Below are 23,982 nucleotides of genomic sequence, written 5' to 3'. Positions count from 1 at the left end.
ACAGAATAACAGGAACTAAAAGTGCTATATAAATTTAGATATTATTATTATTGTCCTCTCTGTCAGAATGTGTTTCTTGAGAATTAGCATTGTTTTATTCTTTTTATTTGTACCACCACTGCCTAGAACTGTGCCCGTCAGACAGTAGGTGCTTAATAAATGCTTTCTTTAAGATTTGGAGCAAACGCCATCTTTTTAAAAGATTTGATATTTTATTCCTCCCCCATTACATGTAAAAACAATTTTTGACATGCATTTTTAAAAATTTTTGAGTTCCAAATTCTCTCCTTTCTTCCCTCCTCCCCCCACCAATTGAGAAGGTAAACAATTTGATATAGGTCAAACACCATCTTCATAAGCCTTTCCTACTTTCCCTAACTACTAGCACCCTCCCTCCCAAATTATTTTGTGTATACTTCTTATTAATTGTGTGTATATCGTATATACATATATATATATATATATATACATGAATATCTGTACTCCTTTTCCCAGTAGAATGTAAGTGCATTGCTTCAGTATGAGTAGGAATTTTTTTCATTCTTTGTTTTTATATTCCCAGCATTCAGCAAAGTGCCTGGCAAACAGTAGGTACTTATTAGATAACAGATTAAATGACTGATTTGTTTTTCAATGGTATTTCTTTGATTAACCCCTCAACATAATGTTAACACAAACAAAGACAAAACTAAGGGCAATTTGTATGTGCTGGGGAAATGTAGTCATTTCCATATTACTGTAGAATCAGCAGTTTTTCTAACACTTTTCCCATGCTCAGATGTGATTTTAAACAATAGGCATTTATTAAGCACCTAAATGTGCCAGACACTGTGCTAAGCTCTGGAAATATAAAAAGAGGCAAAAGACACTCAAGGGGGTTACAATTTAATGGGAGGGACAACATGCAAAATATATGTTTACAAAAGCAAGGATATAGGATACAAACATATATAGGATAATACAGGATATATATAGGACAAATAGGAAATAATTAACAGAGGGAAGGCATTAAAATTAGGATAGGTTGGGAAAGACTTCTTGTAAAAGAAGAGATTTTATTTGAGACTTCAAGGAAGCCGTGGAAGTTGGCAGGCAGAGTTGAAGAGGTAGAGCATTCCAGGTATGGGGACAGCCAGATAAAATGGTCAGAGTTAGAGAGGAGAGATTTACTGATACTGATGTCAAGGTAAAAATGAAGAAAAGAAAAAAAATAAATCAAATACTTTTTAAAATGCACAGAAGAGAAGGAAGTTCAAAGGGAAATATTGTCTGTCCTTTGTTTTCAAAGGGGACCAATTACATCACAGAGTGATATCTTGACGTTCTTGTGAACTGGATTTAAGTGAGGCAGAACTGCACAAAGTCCTCAGACTCATTCTTCCTGAGTCATCAAAGTCCAATGGAAGGACAAGAGTCATGATGACTAGAGATGGCCCAGGCTGCAGCAGATGACCTTGGTGTCTTCCATGACTGATTAAGTGCTCCACAGCACCCATTTCAGCTGTCTTCATGGCCGTTGAACAATCTGTTTTCATCCGATCACTCCACTGGGGAAAGTCTTCACATGCTTGGGGATGACATTCCCCTAACTCATTGACGGTTTGACGTTTGTTGGTTACCCTTAACCTGGTTTAGCCCATTTGCCCACAGACAATTTACCAGGGTGTGGCCTATGTACATGCTGCAGCTTCTTGGAGCCACAGGTGAGAGTTAGGTGAATCAGGTGGACACAAAAGGTGGATGAACAGCCCTGAAAAGGGCTTGGGAAGCCCTCACACCAGAGATGCTAGCTCTCCTGAACACCCCAGATATAAGGCAACTTTAAAACTAACATGCTGACATTAACACGCTTTATACAAGCTGTATGTAACAGATTTGAGGTTTTATATACAATCCTTGTTTCCTGTTGTTTGAGGTGGAATTATTCAGGTCTGTTGATCTTTATCATGTTCACAATAATTTTAAATCTCAATAAATAGAAAAAAAGCTTGCTTCCTATAGCATTTTTTCCTAGTGTCTAAGCTTGGGTCAATTCAAGTCCCAGATGAAGGCCATCCTTCCCATTCTTTCCAAGCTTTATATCCCTGAAAAACAACTATGGCCACCCAGTTTTGTCAAAAGATCAGATAAAAACATCAGCTAAATCAGCACTTCTTAAATTGTGGGTCGTGCGTCACAACCCATAGTTTAAGAAGTTTTGAAAGGATTGTGAGTGGAAAAGTTTAAGAAGCCCTGAGCTAACCTAAAAGCTGGGACCTCTACATCTGTCTAATGCTGTCACCAGCAGAGGGAGTGCAAAACCAGGTTTCAATTGGAGGACCAAGGGTATAAGCAGTTCATATAATACTAGAAGAGAATCTTTTCAGATAAAGATATAAGGACCAGATTATAACTCAGTTTCTATTATTCTATTAATGTTTTATTCTAATTATTCTATCAGTATTTTGTCAGACATTGTTAACAATGAGCCTACAATCCGTGAAAGTCTCTTAGAGTCTTTTCCAATTAAGGTCTATATGCAAAGGCAGGATGCTCTCCCTGTTAGCTGGTTGCAGTAGAGATTTTGTTTAGGTACTAGTTAGACTAGATGGCCTCTGGGATTCTGAGATTCTATACTAACTTTATGAATAAAGAATCTGAAGTTCATAGAAATTAAGGGATTTGCCCTTGGTTACCCAGCTAAGTGACTCAAACATAGGTTTCTGACTAAATATCTAGTGTTTTTTCCTATATCATGGTCTGATAGATTGGTAATAAATGTTTCTGAATTTTTTCTCCTCCCAAATCTATATGGAAATGAGCTTACCTAAACAAAACTAGTATCTCTCCATTTCCCCCTTACTATATGAGAACAAATCAAAATTTAAAATATGATAGAATAAATTAATATTCATTCACTCATTCATTCAATATATACTATTAATGAACTTTATATTTATGCTATTTTTTTGGGAGGGGGAAGGCAGGGCAATTGGGGTTAAATGACTTGCCCAAGGTCACATGGCTACTTCAGTGTTTGAGGTTGGATTTGAACTCAGGTCCTCCTGATTCCAGGGCTGGCCCTCTATTCACTGCACCACCTAGCTGTCCCTATGCTATATAATTTTTATTTGTACTTGTTTTCCTAATTAGTATGTAAGTCATTTCTTCAACATGAGTAGAAATTTTTTCATTGTTTATTTTTAGATTTCCAGTGCTTAGCAGCCTGGCAAATAGTACGTACTTAATAAATACCTGATTAACTGACTGAATGATTTGTTTTTCAAGGGTATTTCTTGGATTGACCCTCTCAACATAATGTTAACAGGAACAAAGACAAAAACTAAGAGCAATCTATGTGTACTGGTGAAATGTAGTCACTTCCACATTGCTGCAGAATCAGCAAAGCTTTTCTGAAACTTTTCCCACACTTAGATGTGAGTTAATCAGTTAATAAGCATTATTTTAAATAACTGATTTAAATAAAATTTAAAGATCTGTTTTAAATAAGCCGAGCACTTTCCATGTGCATAACAGCATTGTGTTAATTCCTACAGGACAAAGATATCAAACTTACAGGTCCCCCAAGCAAAACTCTTGCACCCAAGCAGATTAAAATGCAATTGGGAAATGTTAAGAGAATAAATGTACAATAGAGCATAGATAACATTAACTGACGGCTTACTAAGTAAAAATGTAGCTGTTTCGATTTGAGTTTGACACCAGTGCTGCAGAAGCCACAGAAGGAGAAGATACATTCTTTTGCCCTCAAGTACTTTAGGATTTATGAGGAACCAAAGTTATACTAACAGCCTGTTAAAGAAGATAATTTCAGACTACAATAAAAGTAGTTCTGATGTCAGAAGGTTGTAAAGAGATCAGCTGTCAAATGAGTATAACAGATAATAATAAATGAAAAGAGTTCAGAGGAGAAAAAGATGACCATGATCTGAAATGGTCAGCTTGGCATCAGAGTCCTTCCAAATGTGGTGTGGATCAATCTTCTAGCCTTGTACAGTAATGTACAAGTAATGTACAGTAATGCTGTGCATTACTCCCCATCATGCACTCCCTAGTCTAGCAGAATTGACTTCCTGGGGCTCCTCACACATATGAAGTAATAGATTTCTGTGTCTCAGCAGAAGCCATCCCTCCTGCCTGAGAAGCACTCTCCCAGCCCCCCCCATCTCTACTTTAACGAATCTTTTGCTTCTTTTACACCACTCTCTACACAAAGCCTTTCATGACAGCCCCCAGTCAGTGCCCTCCTCCCCCTAAACCACCTTGAACTGTAGATAATACATATGTGTGTGTAGATGTAGATATATCTATATCTATATCCACATACAGATTCATATATTTGCTGTCTCTCCAATAGAAGATAAGTCCCTTAAAGGAGGGATTACATATTTTTTACATTTATACCCCCAGCACAATGCCTAGCACATCCTGAACAATGCTTGCTGATGAATTAAGTCTGTGTTGGATCTCCATAGGCAAAGAAAGGCATTCTGAGTAAAGTTGTGCTTAGAGCCACAAGCAGACAAATTTGGCCCAATCAAACTAGGGGAGAAGTAGGAGATGAGGTAAATAAAGCTAGGCTGAGACCACACTGTATAAAAACTTGAACAAAAGGCTAAAAAGCATAGACTTTATACTGGAGGCAACTGAAGGGTTTTGAATAGAGGAGTTTCGTGATGAAAATGGTTCTTTTGGGAGATTATTTGGGCAGAAGAGTGTAGGGCATATTAGATGAAGAACTTGGATGTTGTGAGTCCAGTTAGGCAGTAGCTACAATAGTCCAGATGTGAGGTAACAAGAATCCTAGGATTTAGGATTGGAAGGAGCTTTAGAAATCATTTAATCTAACTAGCCTCACTTTACAGGTGAACCTAGAGAGGTTAAGTGTTTGTCCATGATCACCTGAGTTTTAGATTCAGCATTCAAACCCAGGTCTTTCAACTCCCAAACCACTGCTCTTTCTGCCATACTATGTCTCATTGCCTTGCAGGGGCCTGAACTAGCATGGTGACTATAGAACAGGAGTCAAGTTCTAAGTTCTTAACTTCTACAGTCCTAGAAATCTGGTGTCTCATGGCCAGAAGTAGTAGAAGCTGGGCTCAGAGATATGGTTTCCATTTTTGCTTAATTTAAAATTCTTTTTTTTTTTTTAAAGCAATTGGGGTTAAATAACTTGCTCAAGGTTACACGGCCAGTTATTTCTGGGTTTGGTGCTAAGTATCAGAGCCCGGATTCGAGCCCAGATCATCCCAACTCTGGGGCCGCTGCTCTTACTCACTGTGCTACCTGGCCGCCCCTTAAATTGAAATTCTAAGATAAATCCTGTAATAAGAATCCTTCATTTTCCTTTTATTCAATTTTATTATTCCATTGCTCCTGAAGTATTCTGGTTAACTGAAGCCTGTTTTCTGTTAATATTAATCTCACAGGGCTAAAGGAAAAAAAAAAAAACACCTGAATCATGGAAAGACAGTATTAAGGGAAGACTTTTCACATTCTTGAGATAAGAAACAAAGGAGAAGAAGGAAATACAACTTCTTTAACATGTCTCAAAAAGATGTGTGGAAGAATTTCCCTGACTCTGAGCTTCTGGGTGTCTTTATGATATGTAAATCCCCTCAATTAGCCCACCTTAACTTCTCTAAGATGTGGTCTTGTAGTTCTGGATATGCAGGATTTGGCAAACACAGTGTTTAAATCTAAAACTCAGTCTGTTTACTAATTTGTTTTAACTCAGTTTGCCTAGTTCCTTTGTTTTGTTCTTCCTTAATTCAAGGAAACATAAGATAATGAATCTGACTAGGACTGAGTGACCTTGATGGTCTAAGAGGCCATGCTAAAGATATATCCTAAAAATTTATTTCTCTATCTCTCTGACATAATTTTCTCTATAAAGGCTTGTCAGAAACGAATCTTGGTTCAGGGTTAAATTTCTACCTCCTGGACCTGTGCTTAAGCGTAATAAAACTTAGATTTCTACCTCTGCAAGTTCTGTGCTGTGCTAGGTTTATTCAGTAGCAGTGACTCAAAGAGAAGAGATTTCTCCCATAAGATTCCTGATAACCTCAACACTGAACTTACCGGGAGAATTGTGCCAATTTAAATTCCAATTTAGTTAAGAAGGAGCTGAGTTGCCAAGGACCTCACCTAGGTGACTCCTTCCTCTTTGTCTTATCTCACTGCTATGTTTGATTTGAAGATAAGGAACAAGTCTTCTCAGTACCCTTCACTATGTCTAGATCAGGGCTATTGAGGAGAAAATGGACAAAACCTCTAGGCTGTGAGTTTAGCGGAATCATCTTTTCTCACCTTTCCAGCATTTAAAAGGAATATCAGAGGTCAAAAAAATGGTTGAGATGTGAGGTCTACACTCTTAAAGATCCTATCCCACCTAGACATTCTAAGGGGATTAATTACAGGGAAATATATATACCCTTTGGAAAAGACCTGATCTTGGGGGACACCACAGTTAACACATTCTTTCCCCCAAATCATGTAATATCCTGTACCCATTATTCAATCTTTTAAAATAAATAAAGTGGTTGAGCAGTCTCACCTCTCTGCAGACTTATTAACCACCTAACAAGTACCCATCAGCTGATACTAACTAAACTTATAGCTTCTATCTTTGCCTCTTGATTTACTGACCTTCAGTCAAAGGGAACTTTTCAGTCATTTTAAAATCCTGTCCAATTCTTTGTGACCCAATTTGGGGTGTTTATTTGGCAAAGATACTGGAGTGGCTTGCTACTACTTCCTTCTCCAGCTCATTTTACAGATGAGGAAACTGAGGCAAAGTGGGTTAAGTGACTTGCCTGGGGTCACATAGCTAGTAAGTGTCTGACACCAGATTTGAACTCAGGAAGATGAGTTCTTCTGACTCCAGGCTCGACACCCACAAAGGGAACAAGATGGAAGGAATTATCCTCCAGAAATATCTTAGGACCTCTACGTTTCAAAATTCCCCAACACTATTATTGTAAGAGTTTTAAATTTCCTTTCTATTTGGCTCCTGTATGGCCATTTTATTTGTAAGAAAAAATTGTGTAGCCAGCTAAAGCTTTCTTTATGGTGTAATTTAGCTGAGACCTCCAGTTATTTTAACCAAGGTAAAAAACTGGTCAGGTGTAAAAGAATTTTTGACTGCGTTTTATGCTAGCCATTTGGTAGTTATAAATTCTAGACAACTCCTCTCTGTGTTTAGTGATCAATTTACAAATTGAACTGAGGTAATTTTTCTCCTTAAGTATCTTTTGACAAGTAAATCTCCTCAATTAATTTACTATAAATTCTACAAGTATATCTTTAAAATGTATATTTTTCCCTTTCCCTTTTGGCAGCTGTATCTTTTTTTTCTTTCTTTTTCTGTTGTAACTGGAAACTATATAAGCCTTAGAGAACTTTGTCCATTGTCCAGTGGCCATTTAGAACCCTGAATCTGTGTTTTGAGCATATAATAAAACTTGATTTTAAAATGTCTCTATGTGTTGACAAATATGATTGTCAACAGTACAAATCCATGAATCCTTAGAATTTTTGTATCACTCTACACAAAAAAAGTACTCAATAAATACTTGCTGAATGAATATTAACTTGTTAGGTAAGCCCTTGATTATTGCTGACACACAACACTTCTAAGTCATTCTGGACTGAATGCCTGGGGGACGAGGAGGAGGATGGTAGTTTAGGGGAGCATCAGTGGTAAGAATGACACTGAAACCATTCCAGGAGAGGAGAACTAAAGGGAGTCAAGGGTTAGGAAGATGACTGGAAGGTAAGAAAGTTCCTTCATGGGGAAGAGCAGTGCAAGAAGCCATGTATTTTAGTTAAGTACAGGAATGGAAAGCTAGCATCAAGGCAAGTCTTGGGTACTGTGCTCCATAAGAAAAGTTACCTTATATATCACATTTGATAAAATTGCTTGGTTTTACCCTTAAACCTACATGAAAATAAGAATATGTAAAAGAGAACAATTCCTCTAGAAATTCCGATTTTGTTTCTGGTAGTAAAGCTACTGGCCACAAGCTATGAAATCCTAGAACTCCTAACGTTCCCAGATACAACATAAAGGAACCCCAAAGACCACTTATGATCACATGTTCCAAATTAAAAAAAAAAAATCTGAACTACTTTACCTTTGTCTTCGCCTTGTTCACCAATAATCCACACTTCCTTTCCTGGGTTCTGTGCTTTCAAAATATTTGTAAGAATATACTGGAATCTCTTTGAATCCAAATTGCATCCAATTCCTATCACTCGATTTTGAGGAAAGGCACTCAGTTTCCATGCTGCATATGTCATGATTTCAACTAAACATTGGGTGCAAATAGGAAAAGTACAGCATTACTTCCTAGCAGGCCACCACTTTACAACTTCATCAAGAAAATCAACATCCATTATGTTTTATGAAATAAATTATGCTGGAACCTCACTTTCCTTGGTATCCATGAACAGGACCCATTTGGTATCCCAGAAACGAATTTACTAGAATAGGCTCCTATACAGACCTTCCATATATTGCATTTTACACTGTAGAAAGAGTTCTTTTTTCACTTTTTGGAGGGCAATTGGGGTAAGTAACTTGCCCAAAGTCACACGGCTAGTAAGTGTGTCAAGTGTCTGAGGTCACATTAGAACTTAGGTCCTCCTGACTCCAGGGCTGGTTTTCTATTCACTGCAACCATCTCTGACCTAAAGCAGGTAAATGGGCAAATCACTTAACTTCTTAGGCTCTCTGAGCCTTTTAAATTGTAAAGCTGGTGCAAATCTTCATTGGAAGAGAAAGTCTCTTCATCCAGAGTTAACTGTTAAAACAGCAGCAAGTTAAGAGTTCCCTAAAGATACCAAAAAGAACAAGTAAATGACAAGGAGTGGAATATTCACATCTCAGACCAATATTCCTCCTCCTCCTCCTCCTCCGAAGAAATAAGAATCTTCTCAACAATGAAGTTGTTTTTCTCATTAGTCTAAAATTGGCATTTTAAAATGAGATCTGTTACTATGTGTTATTATAATGTCACTGAATTTTGTTTTGTTTGAAGTGAGAAGCAGTTTGGACCTGTGTGACAGCAACCACACTGGCTTACCCAGGATGGCTGCTAGCACAGGTTCTCAGGTCTGCTTTACTAGGAAAGATGGCTGTTCAAGGGGTCAACAATCTTTTTAAATTACATTCACTAGTTCTGGGGGAAACTCAGCACCCTGAACTTCAGAGAAAATACAAACAGAGATACAAATACAAACAGAAAATACAAACAAAGATCAGCAGACAGAGCTCTTCCTGAATCAACTATACACTGTACATAAATCCCTGGATCGAGAGAATCTTTACATCTGAGCAGTCAGGGGGCTCTGAACATACGGCCACTCAGAATATCGACCAGGGAATCACAAGGTCCTTCTCATAAGCAAGCAAGCCCCCAAAGCAAAACACCAACTCAGAGTATAGATACACTTCTCAGAGCCAGAAGGCATCACAACTCTCATGACTCAGTGCCTAATTAGAAATTAGCAAAAGGTGTGAAAGCCTTCCTACAAGAAATCCTCCCTTAAGAAGCTTCCCTTAATGGGCTCCACGTGAGGCCTATTAATGGGCAGAGGAAGATCTTATATCCCATTAATCTTATAGCCTATGATTTCATGAATTTAGGGTATCCCTCAAAAGGAAATTCTATCTACCAAAGTAGGCCAACAGCTGTTCCCCAATTCATAGTCTCAGAGTTCCCTAGGAAGTTAAGTGACTTCCCCAGGATATAGCTATTTTGTGTCAGAGACAGAACTTGAACCCAAGTCAACTTGACACTGTGGCTGGCTCTCTACTATACTACAATGCTTCTCAACACAGCACTAAGTCTCTCCCCACCCTTTATTGTATATTATAATAGTAACAGTAGAGAAGGCTAGGTATATATTGGGCATCCCAAAAGTCTTAATGCAGTTTGATACCTGAACTCATGGGATCCAATAAATGAAAAAGTATCTATTTTTGCCAAGCACTATGTTAGGCACTCAAAGGATAAAAATAAAAATGGAGGGGTGAATAGAGCACCGGCCCTGGAGGCAGAAGGACCTGAGTTCAAATCCATCCTCAGACACTTGACACACTTACTAGCCATGTAACCTTGGGCAAGTCATTTAACCCTGATTGCCCTGCCTTCCCGCCTCAAAAAAAAAAAAAAAAAAAAAGGGAATACTCCCTTCTCGCAAGGCACTTAATTTCTATCAGGGAAGCCCACACAAATCAGTACACAGCAAATACAAAAGAAATAAAAGGTAGTTTAGAGAGGGAGGGAACCTATAGAAGGTGGTCCTAGAATGGAATCTAGAATCTGGCCCACCCTAGATCTTAGTTTCCTTCTCTGTGAAACCCTGAAATAACAGGGTTGGACCAGATGACCTCTAAGGTCTCTTTCTAAGTCTAGATCTATGATCATAGGAGATTGTTTCTTTACTTAGCCAACTAGAAAATCAAAACTAACAGGAAACAACATCCATAAAAAGGATAATTTTTAAAAATTGTTCTCTTACTTGGATGCACTGTCACCTTGGGAAAGAAAACTTCTTTGAAGAATGAAGGAAAATAATTAAAAGGCACTTTACAAAATATGTTAAAAATGCTCAATACTATTATATTTTAGTAGAAATATCTGAGCCTTTCTGAAAGAAGATTTAGCTGACATTTTTGAATATTCACATACACAAATGAATCTTATTCTCAGGAGTCAAAGAAATAACAGCTGAAGGGCATGTAGTGGTCATGTGTCATGAGATTTGAAGATGCCCAAATATATGCCAATCCTTACTGGAGTTTCAAGGACACTAAAAATAGTCATGTTTTAGCATCTGTGGTCTGTACCAAACTACAGTTACATGAAATCCCTTTGAGGGGATGAGGGGTAGTTAATTAAGACTGCCCAATGTCTTAAGGACTATTTTAATTTGGTGTGGTATAAGTGCTTCTGGCTTTCCATGTGTCTGTATATTTTATAGCAAAATCTACATGGTTACATGGTATTGAGAGAAAGAAAACAGAAAGGTGACAATTGCTATGATTCTTAAAATAAGTAAAAAAGAAATCAGACATTGGTTTTACCTGGTTGAGAGGCAATAAGTAGAACACTTTGTGGGCTGTAATGTCCTAGAGCTGGGACGAGCTCCCTGAACATGTCCACATTGCTCTGTACGACATCAAGGTAGGTCTGAGAATTACCTAAGGAGTTAACTGTGAAGATCACCACTCTGGAATTCCAAGAGGCAGACAAATCTGATGAATAAAGAGAACATTGGGACGTCAAGGTACAATTTTTGTCATTTTTGTCAAATTCTATAAAATGGCAAACAAGTTCTGCTTTTGCAATACAGTCTCTCGTGTAGATGTTTTTAGGAAAGAGAACCTATAAAGAAGAACCCTGTTTTGCTATTTTCAGCAGGAAAAACGTTGCATCATTTGGCAAAATTAATCTGGCAATAATTAAAATAAAAAGGATTTCCTGTTTCTGCTTTAAAAATGTTGAATTTTTATACAGATAATGGAATCATATTAAAAAAACTTTTCAGTTCAACTGAAAATATTAAGAGGAGCAGCTAGGTGGTACAATGGATAGAGCATTGGCTCTGAAGTCAGGAGGATCTGAGTGCAAATCCTGTCTCAGACACTTTACACTTACTAGCTGTGTGATCCTTAGCAAGTAATTCAGGGTGGCTAGGTGACACAGTGAGTGGAGCGCCAGCCCTGGATTCAGGAGGACCTGGGTTCAGATCTGGCCTCAGACACTTAACACACACACACACACACACACACACACACACACACACACAAACTAGCTGTATGACTGTGGACAAGTCACTTAACCCCAGGTGCCCTCCAAAAAGCAAAAAGAAAAAAGAAAATATTAAGATTTTTTTCTCCAATGTATAATCTTTTCCCAGCCTTTTCCTTTTAGGAAAATGAGTAGAAAAAAACCCAAGACTTTTCACAGGGAAATGGATTCTGAGAACCAGAGATTAATCTAGACAAGATCATTATCTCCCCACCCACCTAAAAAGACTGGTTCCAAAAACCACCTAAGGAGAGTCTCTGTCCTCTCTTTCGTTCGAGGTTAAGCTAGAGATCAATATTTAAGTCTTCTACCTCAGTCAAGTCACTTAACCCCAATTGCCCTGCCTTCCCCCCCTCCAAAAAGATAAAAAAAAAATGTTTAAGGATTCTAGTCAAAAAGCATTAATTAAACCCCAATTCAGTGCCAGACACTCACGCTAAGCAATGGATACACAGAGAAAGGCAAAAAAATGGTACCTGCCTTAGGGAGCTCACACAATGTATGTACAAATAATATAAAAACACGATAACCTCAAGAGGGAAGGTGCTAGTATAAAGGAGGATCAGTAAAGTTTTCTTGCAGAAGGTGGGATTTTAGCTGAGACTTGAAAGAATCCAGGGAAGCAGGAAGAGGAGAGGAGGAGGGAGAACATCCCAGTCATGGGGAACAGCCAGAGAAAACCTCCAGTGCCCAGTGATGGAGTGTTCTGTTCATGGAAAAAATGCCGAACAGGATTTGACCCTGGAAGTAAAAGAGAACCACTGCACTTTATTAAATGATGGATGTGTATGTGGCACAGTTAGACCTGCACTTTAGGAAGAACATTTTGGCAGCTGAGATATGGAAAACAGACTGGAGTGGGGAGAAATCTGAAGCAGGGAGATAAGCCAGAAGAGGTTATCTTCTTGTTGAAAAGGATAGAGATATATAGATATTATAGATTAGATAGATAGACAGACAGACAGATAGATAGAGCAACTCTTTTTGTGCTTTGCTTGGCTCTGGAATATAAACAGGCTCTGTTACTATAGCTAGAGCAGTGAAAAGTATAAAAATATATTACTTGAAAATCTTCCTTGGGGGTGGCTAGGTGGCACAGTGAATAGAAAACCAGCCCTGGAGTCAGGAGGAGTTGAGTTCAAATCTGACCTAACACATAAACTAGCCGTGTGACCTTGGGCAAGTCACTTAATCCCAATTGCCCTACCTTCCCCCCTCCAAAAAGGAATTAAAAAAAAAAAAAGAAAAGAAAATCTCCCTATTATGAAGTCAAAGAAATACAAGCTAGAAACAAGATGCTGCAAATCACTAAAAATGGGAGAAATGTAAATTAAAGCAACTCTGAGGCTATACTCCATGCCCATCAGAATGGCATAGTAGAAGGGCTGCAAGAAAATAGGTACATTAATGCACTTTTGGTGGAACTATAAACTGGTCCAACTATAAAGCAATTTGGCACCATAGTCAAAAAGTCACTAAACTATACATACCTTTGACCTAGCAATACCACTACTGGGCCTATATCACAAAGCTATCAGAGGAAGAGGACATATATGTATAATAATTTTATAGCAGCTCTTTGTTGTAATGTCAAAGAACTGGAAATTAATGAGGAATGTTTAAACAAACTATGGTATATGAATGTAAACGAATACTACTATTATGCTATAAGAGATGGCAAAAGGGATAGTTTTAGAGAAACCTGGGAAAACTTATTCTTATGAATTTTATCAGAGTGAAATGAGCAGGATCAGACCAATGATGAAGAATGCTGCCCACCTCTTGACAAGAGAAGTTATGGACTCAAAATGTCAAATATGACATACATTTTTGGTTGTGGTCAACTCAGGAATTTGTTTTGTTTGACTACCCTACAAATTTGTTACAAGTGTTTTGTTTTTTTCTTTTTCAATGTGGTGTAAGGAAGGAGAGATAATAAATGCTTATTAATTGTAAAAAAGTAAAATAATTTTAAAAAGAAAATCTCGCTATCACACAATGTATGGTATATAAATACATGTTCAGATATATCAGGAAAATTAATTTTTGTGTGTGTGTGGTGTTATAGATCTGTTATTTCCTTGGTATAGGAAACTTCCTGTAAAGAAATTCCCTTGATAAGCAACTGTTCTATAATTTATATTCTAGAGTTGCCTGGGACACTGAGAGATTAAATGATTTGCTATGGGTCACACAGCCAGCCGGTATCAGAGGCAGAATGTAAATCCAGGAATTCTAAACTCCAATGCTAGCTTTCCATTTACCATTCTATCATGAAGAATATTAGAACAATAGCCAAGCATTAGCAAAGTTATAAAGTATGAATGCCAGAGACAATGGTTATATAATAATATGTATTATTATTATTATTATAAAGAAAAACACAAAGGCTGCCTCTCTGAACATGATGCAGAGGGGAACATTTTGTAAAAATGTGGCATTATCCACTGAGAAAGTTATCATCCTAATCTTACTCATCCCCAAAATATTTAGGTGACGGTTTGGCCACTGTCTGCTAACAAAGCTACTATACCATCGCTCATTTTGAGTGGTTCTTATGGATGATAACTCTCAGTGGACAACTAATAAGGCCAGAGCATCACTCAACCCCCAGAAACTGCCCACATTGATGACTACGCTGGTCGGTAATCTGGCACTATTATTTCACCTTTACTTTCTACTGTTCCCTGAATATATCCTTGTGTTTTCCTTTTTCTATCTTTCTGTCCAAGCTGTTTTCACCATAAATAATGTCCTTTCCCTTGCTCTGGGTCTCATCAAATACTGCCTATTCTACAAGGCCCCCTGCTCAATTATCACCTCCATAAAACCTACTAGCCGCAGCAGAAGTAGTTTATTCTCCTTTAAAGTACATACTTTCAGTCCTCTGTAGGTGGTACCATCTTGTGATAGCTCTTCTAGCATTCTCTTAAACTGTCATTTAATTCTTATATTATTTTAGCTTTTCACTCATATCTTGTCTTCCCAACTGAGTGACAAACTGTATATTTGGTGTGTGGATTCATGGACATGGCTTCACACATAGCAGAATACTGAGAAAATCCCTGATTTTAATTTGATTCTTCCCTTTCCCCTCCAGCTTCAGATCTTGACATCTGGGTGAATAAGAAAGACAGCCGTAAGGTGTGAGGAACCAAGGAAGGTTCCTCATATAAAAAGCCAGGGCAGAAGCCTGAGGGTTAAAAAGCATAGTAAGTTTTATAAGAATGCAGAATGGCTCAGGGTATTGGACTGATGTTTTATCAGAAGGCTAAAGTAGCTGTGTTGAGGCAGGGGGACCATTTAGTCAATATGAGGAGAGACTTAAGTAAAACACTTTAGAATGATCGATGCTGTGCTAAAAGCGCAAAGAGCTGCAAGATCTGAAGGAAATGAACAAGGCATGAGGAATCATTGCGACTCCAGTTTCCCAGGTTCACAAGCCCAACTTTATCCTGATTTTGTTCTCTTTGAGCAATTAAGCAACAGAAAAAAAAATCCTCACTCAACAGAGAAGTGGTTAAAACATATGAACAACTATTAACAACCATATGAAAGAATATGCTAAATCACTAATAAGAGAAATGAAAATCACAACAACACTAAGGTTTCACCTCATACCCAGCAAATTGGCAAGGATGACAAAGGATGGGAATGGTCAGTAGTGGAGGTCTTATGGGAAGATGCACTGACAAACTGCTAGCAGAGCCATGAATTAGTACAATCATTCTGGAAAACAATTTTAAATTATGCAAATTATGTTCACATCCTTTGAGACTCCACTATTACGGTAGGTATATACCCCAGAAAGGTTGCTGACAAAGATAAAGGCCCATGAACAATAAAATATTTAGAGCAGCACTTTTTGTAACAGCTACAAAAAGTGGAAAAAAAGTGGATATCTACTGACTGGGAAATGGTCAAACATATTGTGGCAAGTTAATATAATGGAATATTACTACTATGATGTAAGAAGTAAAAATTCAGAGAAGCACATAAAGACTTGCCAAATGAAGTAAGTAGAGCCAGAAAAATAATATATTAAATAACTATGTGGGGAAAAAATAGGAACCACAATCATTTCACTACATTTTGCTAGAGTAACAAAGTGGAAATCCTTCCAACCACTTAGTGGCCTAATATTAGAAAGAAAGCAAGGACATGGTGAAACAGATGGTCTCATCCACTGTTTTAACAGCTGTCCTTGGATAAAAGACCCTGAAGTTTTGTCTAATAAATGACTGCTTCTACAATTCTAAAAGTGTCTGGTCTCTTTCCCATAACTCCTGATCTTGAACAGGAATGTTTTCTTACCCTAATAATAAATCCTGCTAAGTACATTTCAAATATTCTCCCTTTTTTCACTTAGTTGATCTATTTTTCCCCTCTACTCCTCCCCTCTCCTAGGAAATATTAAAGACTGTTAAAGAGTCCCCTGAATTTGTCTTGAGTTGCCATAATTTCCAGAAACACTGGATCCAGAGCATGCAGGAGGACCTGAATGTGTCAAGGACAAAGGCCCCCCCCCCCACCCCGCCACCCCAGCCGACATAATTTGTTGTTTATAACCCAAGTTTGATTCCCTTGTTTACACCCCAAGCTTGACTCCCTGTATGTCCTTGGGAGGCAAGACAGGTGCTAGCCAGTCTATGCCAGGCTGGGAAAGTGCTTGTGCAGCTGGGGTCCTCCGCAGATGAGCAAATCAAATCAATGCGATCTTCACAGTCTAACCAAATCTTGTTATTTCTGCTTCTACAACATCTCTCATTTCCATCTTCTCCCTGCATGAATAGGGAAAAGATGGAATTTGGCTCCTGTCTGCATAGTGTAACCAGGCAGGGATGGGGAATCTGCAGCTTCGAGGCTACATGTGGCCCTCTAGGTCCTCAAGTTTGACCCTCTGACTGAATCCAAACTTTACAGAACAAATCTTCTAGGATGGATCCAGTCAAAGGGCCCCACTTGAGGACCCAGAGGGTCACATGCGGCCTCAAAGCCACAGGTTTTCTATCCCTTAAAGGGAAAAGAATGCAGCTTTTGATGGCTCCTTGCTCCTCCCCTTCTGGAGGGGTTTTGTCTTTTTCCCAAATTCAGTGCATCTTTTCCCCTCCCAAGCCACATCCCTCCCTGGTATCTCCTCCTACCTTTGTCCAAATGTTATATAAATACAAACTTCTGTATGGATGGTGAACTTCAGGTTCCACATGTATGCCCATTTCTTTTGTAATTAGTAAATCTGGTTTTCACATAAGTTTCATGACGTTGTGATTGCCAATTGATAAAAATACTTTACTTATCTATCCTAAGTTGCAGCAGAATGCTGCTGATTAACTGTGTACTCTAACTGGGCCTGAAAGTTATAAAAGCCAAATCTATATGAATCTACAGGATTCCTAAAAATCTGAATTTGCTATTAGCAAGAACCTTAGCATGCCAATAAATCTTTTCACTTTCAGATTGGTTTCCTCTCTTTTACAGTCATTAGACTAGACCTTAACATTCAGGGGTATGCCTCTCCCAAAAGCTCAAGAGAATTTCCCAACAACTACAACAATGTAAATGGAAAGGACTACCACAAAACAACCAAAAATGAATATTACACAATTATAAAGAATAAACTTGGCCCAATCTGACCCATGAGAAAAGACACCCAAAACATTAATTTGCAGAAGTGAGGGGTCCCTGGTTGTAGGAAAAAAACTGAGTGTACAGTCAGATTTTAAAGATATATTTATTAGTTTTGATTAATTTTTTCTTTTTTTTTTAATAAAAATCTTTGCTATAAGGGAAGGCCCTCAGAAGGGAGAAGAGAAGCAAATTCAGGAAATGTAAAAGCAAAATATATCAATAAAAATTAATTTCAAAAAAGATCATTAGCAAAAGTCTGTATGTTCCCTTTTCATACTTCCATCAAGAATGTCCTAAATGCAAGTATACACAATTCTGTTAATTTAATAACGCAAGCGTAAAGAAGTTTTGCTCCAGCTCTCCTTTTTGAGATAATGAAAGATTTCTTCCTAAGCCTTTGGCAGATATCTTGAGAATCTAATTCCCTCCAAACTGTGTTGTTTCCAGAATGGACCACTTCCTTCTATGCTTGTTCTAGCCCCACTGTCCTTTCCATTTTTATTTTCTTTAATGCCATTTTAACTTTCTCATGAAGCAGATTTGGCACTGTGGTGTCTACAGTTTAGATGTGAACTACCTGAACTGTTAAAAGGCTTTACTAAAAAAAAAAAAAATCCTTATACATTTCCCTATTTTTCAACTGTGGTCCTCATTTCAATTCTATTCTTAAATGTTCTCAGGATAATGCTGACTGCATTTTTTCCCATTACTTTCTGGGTTATTTGTAATTTCTAATAAAATTCACCCGTGTTGTAGTTAAAGACCAAAATAGAAGTTCTCAAAACCAAAGAAATTAATGAAATAGAAAGTAAAAAAAATCCATTGAATAAAAAAAAAACTCCTTTTGAAAATAAACCATTATCTAATTTGATTTTAGAAAGGAAAAGGAAAATTAAATTGCTAGTACCTTTAAATAATCTCATAATAAGAAATGGAAAAAGACATAAATAAGTTAGTTCCCAAAGGAAAAAATCCTAGGACAAAATAGACTGGTGAATTCTATCAAATATTCAAGGAACAATTAATTCAAATATTATATAAATTGTTTGAAAAAGTATAAAAAGGGGTCTAACCAAATTCCTTCTATGAAATAAATACAGTCTTGATAAACGAAACCAAGGATAGTCAAAACAGAGAAAGAAAACTATAGACCACTATCCCTAGTCAACATTGATGCAAAAATTTTAAATAAAATATTAGCAAAGAGACTACAGAAACATATCATAAAGATATTACGCTATGAATGGGTTAAATTTATACTAAGAATGTAGGGTTGGGGGGGAGGCCAGGTAGCACAGTGAGTAAGAGCACCAGCCCCAGTGTCGGGATGACCTGGGGATCAAATCTGGGCTCAGATACTTAGCACCACACCCAGAAATAACTGGCCGTGTAACCTGGAGCAAGTTACTTAACCCCGATTGCTTAAAAAAAAAAAAGAATGTAGGCTTGGTTTAATATCAGGAAGGCTATAAACACAATTGGCCATATTAATAATAAAAACAATAAATATCATGATTGTATCAAGATGCTGAAAAAAACCTTTTTTTTTTAAAAGCAATCGGGGTTAAGTAACTTGCTCAAGGTTACATGGCCAGTTATTTCTGGGTGTGGTGCTGAGTATCTGAGCCCAGATTTGATCCAGGTCATCCCGACACTGGAGCCGGTGCTCTTACTCGCTGAGCCACCTGGCCGCCCCTGAAAAAAAAAACTTTTGACAATATATAATACCCCTTCCTGTAAAAAACTTTGGGAAAATATAGTAATAAATGAACCTTTCCTTAATATGGCATATAGTATCTATATAAAACCAAAATATTATATGTAATGCAGATAAACTAGAAGCCTTTCTAATAAAGTCAGAATTTAAGAAAAGATGCCCATTATTGCCTCTGCTATAGTGCTAGAAATGTTAGCTACAGAAACAGGATGAGAAAAAAAAATGAGTGAATACATAAAAGCAAAGAGGAAACAAAACTGCTGCTTTTTGCATATGATAGGATGGGTTATTTATGTAATGCTAGAAATTTAGCTAAAAAGTAATCAAAAAAATAATTCAGCAAAGTAGCAGGAAATAAAATAAATCCATACAAATCATCAGTATTTCTATATATTATGAACAAACCCCAGCAGGAAGAGACAGAAAGAGAAATTCCATTTAAAATAACAAATAATGTATTAAAATTTCAGAAGTCTACTTATACACCCACAGGAATTATAGCATACAACTAATAAACTCTCTTTAGAAAAATAAAGACAGAACCAAATAATTTTCAAAATGTTATTTTCTCATAGCCAATATAATAAAAATGACAGTAAAACCTCTATTAATTCACTTATTCAGTACCACACCAATCAAACCTCCAGGGTATTACTACTTTCTAGAACTAGAAAAAATACAATGAAATTCATCTAGAAGAATTAAGGATCAAGAATCTTGAAAACTAATGGGAAAAAAAAGTGTTAAGGAAGGGAATCTAGCAGTTTTAAACCTCCAAGTATACTATAAAGTATTAATTATCAAAAGATTTAATATTGGCTAAGAAACAAAAGTCAAGGAGTCAAGATGGCAGAGTAGAAACAGGACTTCCACAGGGCTCCTGCTTCCACCTCCTCCAATTCATGTAAAAGGTGACTCTGAACAAACTTTGGAGCTACAGAACCCACAAAATGACACAGAGAAGCTAACTTCCCACTGAGGACAGCCCTGCAGGCCAGCAAGAAGTGGCCAGTGCAGTGTGTTGGGAGCCCAAGGTTTTAGCCTCAGAGAGGCCACAACCAACCGTTGGCTGGAGGGACTTCAGATCACCAGCAGCTGTGGCAGTTTCCAGAATTATCAACCCATAGATGCTAAGGACAAAGTGAGAGTGCACTGGCAGTGTGGACTTTGTGAACCGGGAGTTCGGGAGTGAAGGTGGGCCTTTACCACCTGGAGGGAGAAGCGGCTGAGGCATAGTAGCCGTGCAGCCGCTGCCATGTAGCTGCTTCAGAGCTCCTGGTCTACAGATAGCAGGGGGACCAAGCAACCATTCTGAGGGGTAATTGCTCTTGCTTTAACCTGCTTGTATCTGGATCACAGTCTGGGGTGGAGGTCCTGGGGTGCGTGACCAGTGTGCCAGAGCATGTAGAGGCTTCTGAGAGGACAGCCAACTAACAGCTCCAGCAGCTGAGAAAACCCCAGTGATTTAGGACAAAGCTCCCCCTCTGGTAGCAGGGTTCTTCTGTGGCAAAAAGCTCAAAAGTCAAGTAACTGACTGGCAACATGAGCAAATGAGGAAAGCAAAACAAACAGAGTGGTCCAACTCTGGTTTCCTTTTTTGGGGACGAAAAGGATCAAAGCATGGAACAAGAGGAAGACAATGAAGTCAGAACCCCTGCACCAAAAGCTTCCAAGAAAAATATGAACTGGTTACAGGCCATAGAGGAGCTTAAGAAGGATTTTGAAAACCAAATAAGAGAAGTGGAGGAAAAACTGGGAAGAGAAATGAGAATGATGCAAGAAAATTATAAAATGAGAGTCAACAACCTGACTGAAGAAAATAACACTTTAAAAAACAGACTAACTCAAATGGCAAAAGAGGCTCAAAAAGTCAATGAGGAGAAGAATGCCTTAAAAAGCCAAATTTAGGGGCGGCTAGGTGGCACAGTGAGTAAAGTGCTGGCCCTGGAATCAGGAGGACCTGAGTTGGTTCCAACCTCAGACACTTAACACCCACACAAAAAAACCTAGCCATGTAACCTTGGGCAAGTTACTTAACCCCAACTGCCCTCCAAAAGACAAAAAAAAAAAAAAGCCAAATTTGCCAGATGGAAAAAGAATCTCAAAAGCTCACTAAAGAGAATCATTCCTTCAGAATTAGATTGAAGGAAATGGAAGCTAGTGACTTCATGAGAAATCAAGATACTATTAAATAGATCCAAACAAATGAAAAAAATAGAAGGCAATGTGAAATATCACATTGAAAAAACTACTGACCTGGAAAATAAATCCAGCGATCTAGGAGAGATAATTTACAAATTATTGGACTACCTGAAAGCCATGATCAAAAAAAGAACCTAGAAATCATCCTTCAAGAAATTCTCAAGGAAAATGATGTTTTAGAACCAGAGGGCAAAATAGAAGTTGAAAGAATCCACCCGTCACCTCCTGAAAAAGATCCCAAAAAGAAAACTCCTAGGAATATTATAGCCAGGTTCCAGAGTTCCCAGATCAAGGGGAAAATACTAGAAGCAGCCAGGAAGTAACAATTTGAATACTGTGGAAACACAATCAGGATAACACAGAATCTGGCAGCTTCTACACTGAGGGACTGAAGGGCTTGGAATGTGATATTCCGGAGGTCAAAGGAGCTGGGATTAAAACCAAGAATCACCTACCCAGCAAAACTGAGTATCATGTTTCAGGGGAAAATGTGGTGATTCAATGGAACAGAGGACTTTCAGGCATTCTGTTTTTTGGAGGTGGTAAGGTAGGGCAGTTGGGGTTAAGTGACTTGCCCAAGGTCACACGGCTAGTTTTTTTTTTTTTTTAAGTGTCTGAGACCAGATTTTAACTCAGGTCCTCCTGACTCTAGGGCCAGTGCTCTATTCACTGTATCACCTACCTGCCCCACTTTCAAGCATTCTTGATGAAAAATCCAGAGTTGAATAGAAAATTTGACATTCAGATTCAAGAAGCAAGTGAAGCATGAGAAGGTAAACAGAGAAAAGAAATCATAAGGAACTTATCAAAGTTGAACTACTTACATTCCTACATGGAAAAATGATAATTGTAACTTATGAAACTTTTCTCAGTATGAGAATAGTTGAAGGGAATATAAATGTGCATATATGTATACATACATATATATGTCTATATAGGAGGGTATATGGGCATATGAATACATATGTGAGTGTGTATGTATATATGTGTATAGGTATACATAGAGGGCAAAGGATCAATTGAATAGGAAGTGATGATACTTAAAAGGTGAAATTAAGAGGTGAGAGAGGAATATAATGAGAGGATATTGGGAGAGACAGCATGGGGTAAATTATCTCATATAGAAGAAGCAAGGGAATGTTACAATGGAGGGGAAGAACAGGAAAGCAAAAGGTAATGAGTCAACCTTATTCTCAATGAATTTGGCTTAGTGAGGGAATGACATACACACTAAACAGGGTATCTCACCCTACAGGAGAGTAGGGGGGAAGGAGATGAAAGGTGATGATGGAAGGGAGGACAGGCTTGGGGGGAGGGAAGTTGGAAGCACCCACTTTTGAAAAGGGACAGGATCAAAGTAGAGAATAGAACAAGTGGGGGTGGGATGGGATGGAGGGAAATATAGTTAGTCTTTCACAATATATCCACTATGGGAATGTTTTACATAGCTACACATGTACAACCTATACTGAATTGCTTATCTTCTCAGTAAGGGTGAGTGATAAGGGAAGTAGGGAAAGAATCTGGAATTCAAAGGCTTAAAATAAAATGTTTAATATATAATATTATTATTATTTTACACGTAACTGGGAAATAAGATATACAGGCACTGGGGCATAGAGATCTACCATGCCCTACTGGAAAGTCAGAGGGGGAATGGGGGAAGATATAGGAGAGAGCAGATTTGTGGAGGGGATATTCAGTGGGATCACTGTTTTGGGGTGGTGGGTAGGGGAAAAATGGGGAGAAAATTTGTAACTCAAAATCTTGTGGAAATGAATGATGTAAACTAAAGAATTAGAAAAATTTTAAAAAAGAAACAAAAGTCAATCACCAGAACATATAGCTACACAAACAGTAGTATTGGGTTTGATAAACCTTAAGACCCCAGCTATGGAGGGATAAGCACTCATTATTTGACAAAAAGTGTTGGAAAAAAAAACTGGCAAGTAGGCTGGCAGAAAGTAGCACAGAGCAGTATCTCATGCCATACATCAAAAAAAGCCCCAAATGGATATATGGCTTAGATATTAAGAGTGACATCATAAAAAAATTAGAGGAACAAGGAAGAAGTAACTTTTCAGATCTATAGAGAACTAATTTATAGCCAAACAAGGAAAAGTGAGGATAACAGAAGATTAAAAAGGACAATTTTTATTACATAAAATTAAGAAGTTTTTGTGAAAAAAACAAAAACAGTACAACTAAAATAAGAAGAGAAGCAAGTAACTGGGGGGAAAAGTCTTTGTAGCAAGTTCCTTTTATAAGGGTATCATTTCCAAAATATATAAGGAACAGATTCAAATTTATAAGAATAAGAGCCACATATCAACAGACAAAAGATCAAAGGGTAAGACGAATTTTCAAAATAAGAAATGCAAACTATCAAAAACCACATGAAAAAAATGTTCCAAATCATTCCATAACTAGAGAAATGAAAACTGTAGTATTTTGGAAATTCTACTTCATATCCATCAAATGGGTAAAGTTGACAAAAAAAAAGGAAATAACAAATTTGGAGAGGCTACAGGAAGGCAGGCAAGTTAGTCTATCCCCCACTCAGCTGCCAAGGTGATTTTCTTAAATGGCAGGTCTGACCCTGGGTCTCAATTCAAT

At 37.8% G+C, this 23,982-nt stretch overlaps 1 protein-coding gene across 4 annotated transcripts in view; it reads right to left on the bottom strand.

Moving 5' to 3' along the window:
• Positions 1 to 23,982, bottom strand: part of UEVLD (UEV and lactate/malate dehyrogenase domains) — a 69,695-nt gene that overhangs the window by 6,723 nt on the left and 38,990 nt on the right. For all 4 annotated transcript variants that reach the window (XM_069072980.1, XM_069072972.1, XM_069072991.1 and 1 more), the window contains 2 exons: positions 11,093 to 11,263; positions 8,136 to 8,309 (listed from right to left, as the gene is read on the bottom strand). In XM_069072980.1, coding sequence (XP_068929081.1) covers positions 8,136 to 8,309; positions 11,093 to 11,263 — 345 coding nt within the window. The remainder of the gene's footprint in view (positions 1 to 8,135; positions 8,310 to 11,092; positions 11,264 to 23,982) is intronic.

The sequence above is a fragment of the Petaurus breviceps genome, unplaced genomic scaffold, assembly GCF_028583685.1.
Source record: "Petaurus breviceps papuanus isolate PSGF00001 unplaced genomic scaffold, PetGlider_PUasm1.0 140, whole genome shotgun sequence".
NCBI lineage: Eukaryota > Metazoa > Chordata > Mammalia > Diprotodontia > Petauridae > Petaurus > Petaurus breviceps.
This window is presented reverse-complemented; position numbering and strand designations above follow the sequence as displayed.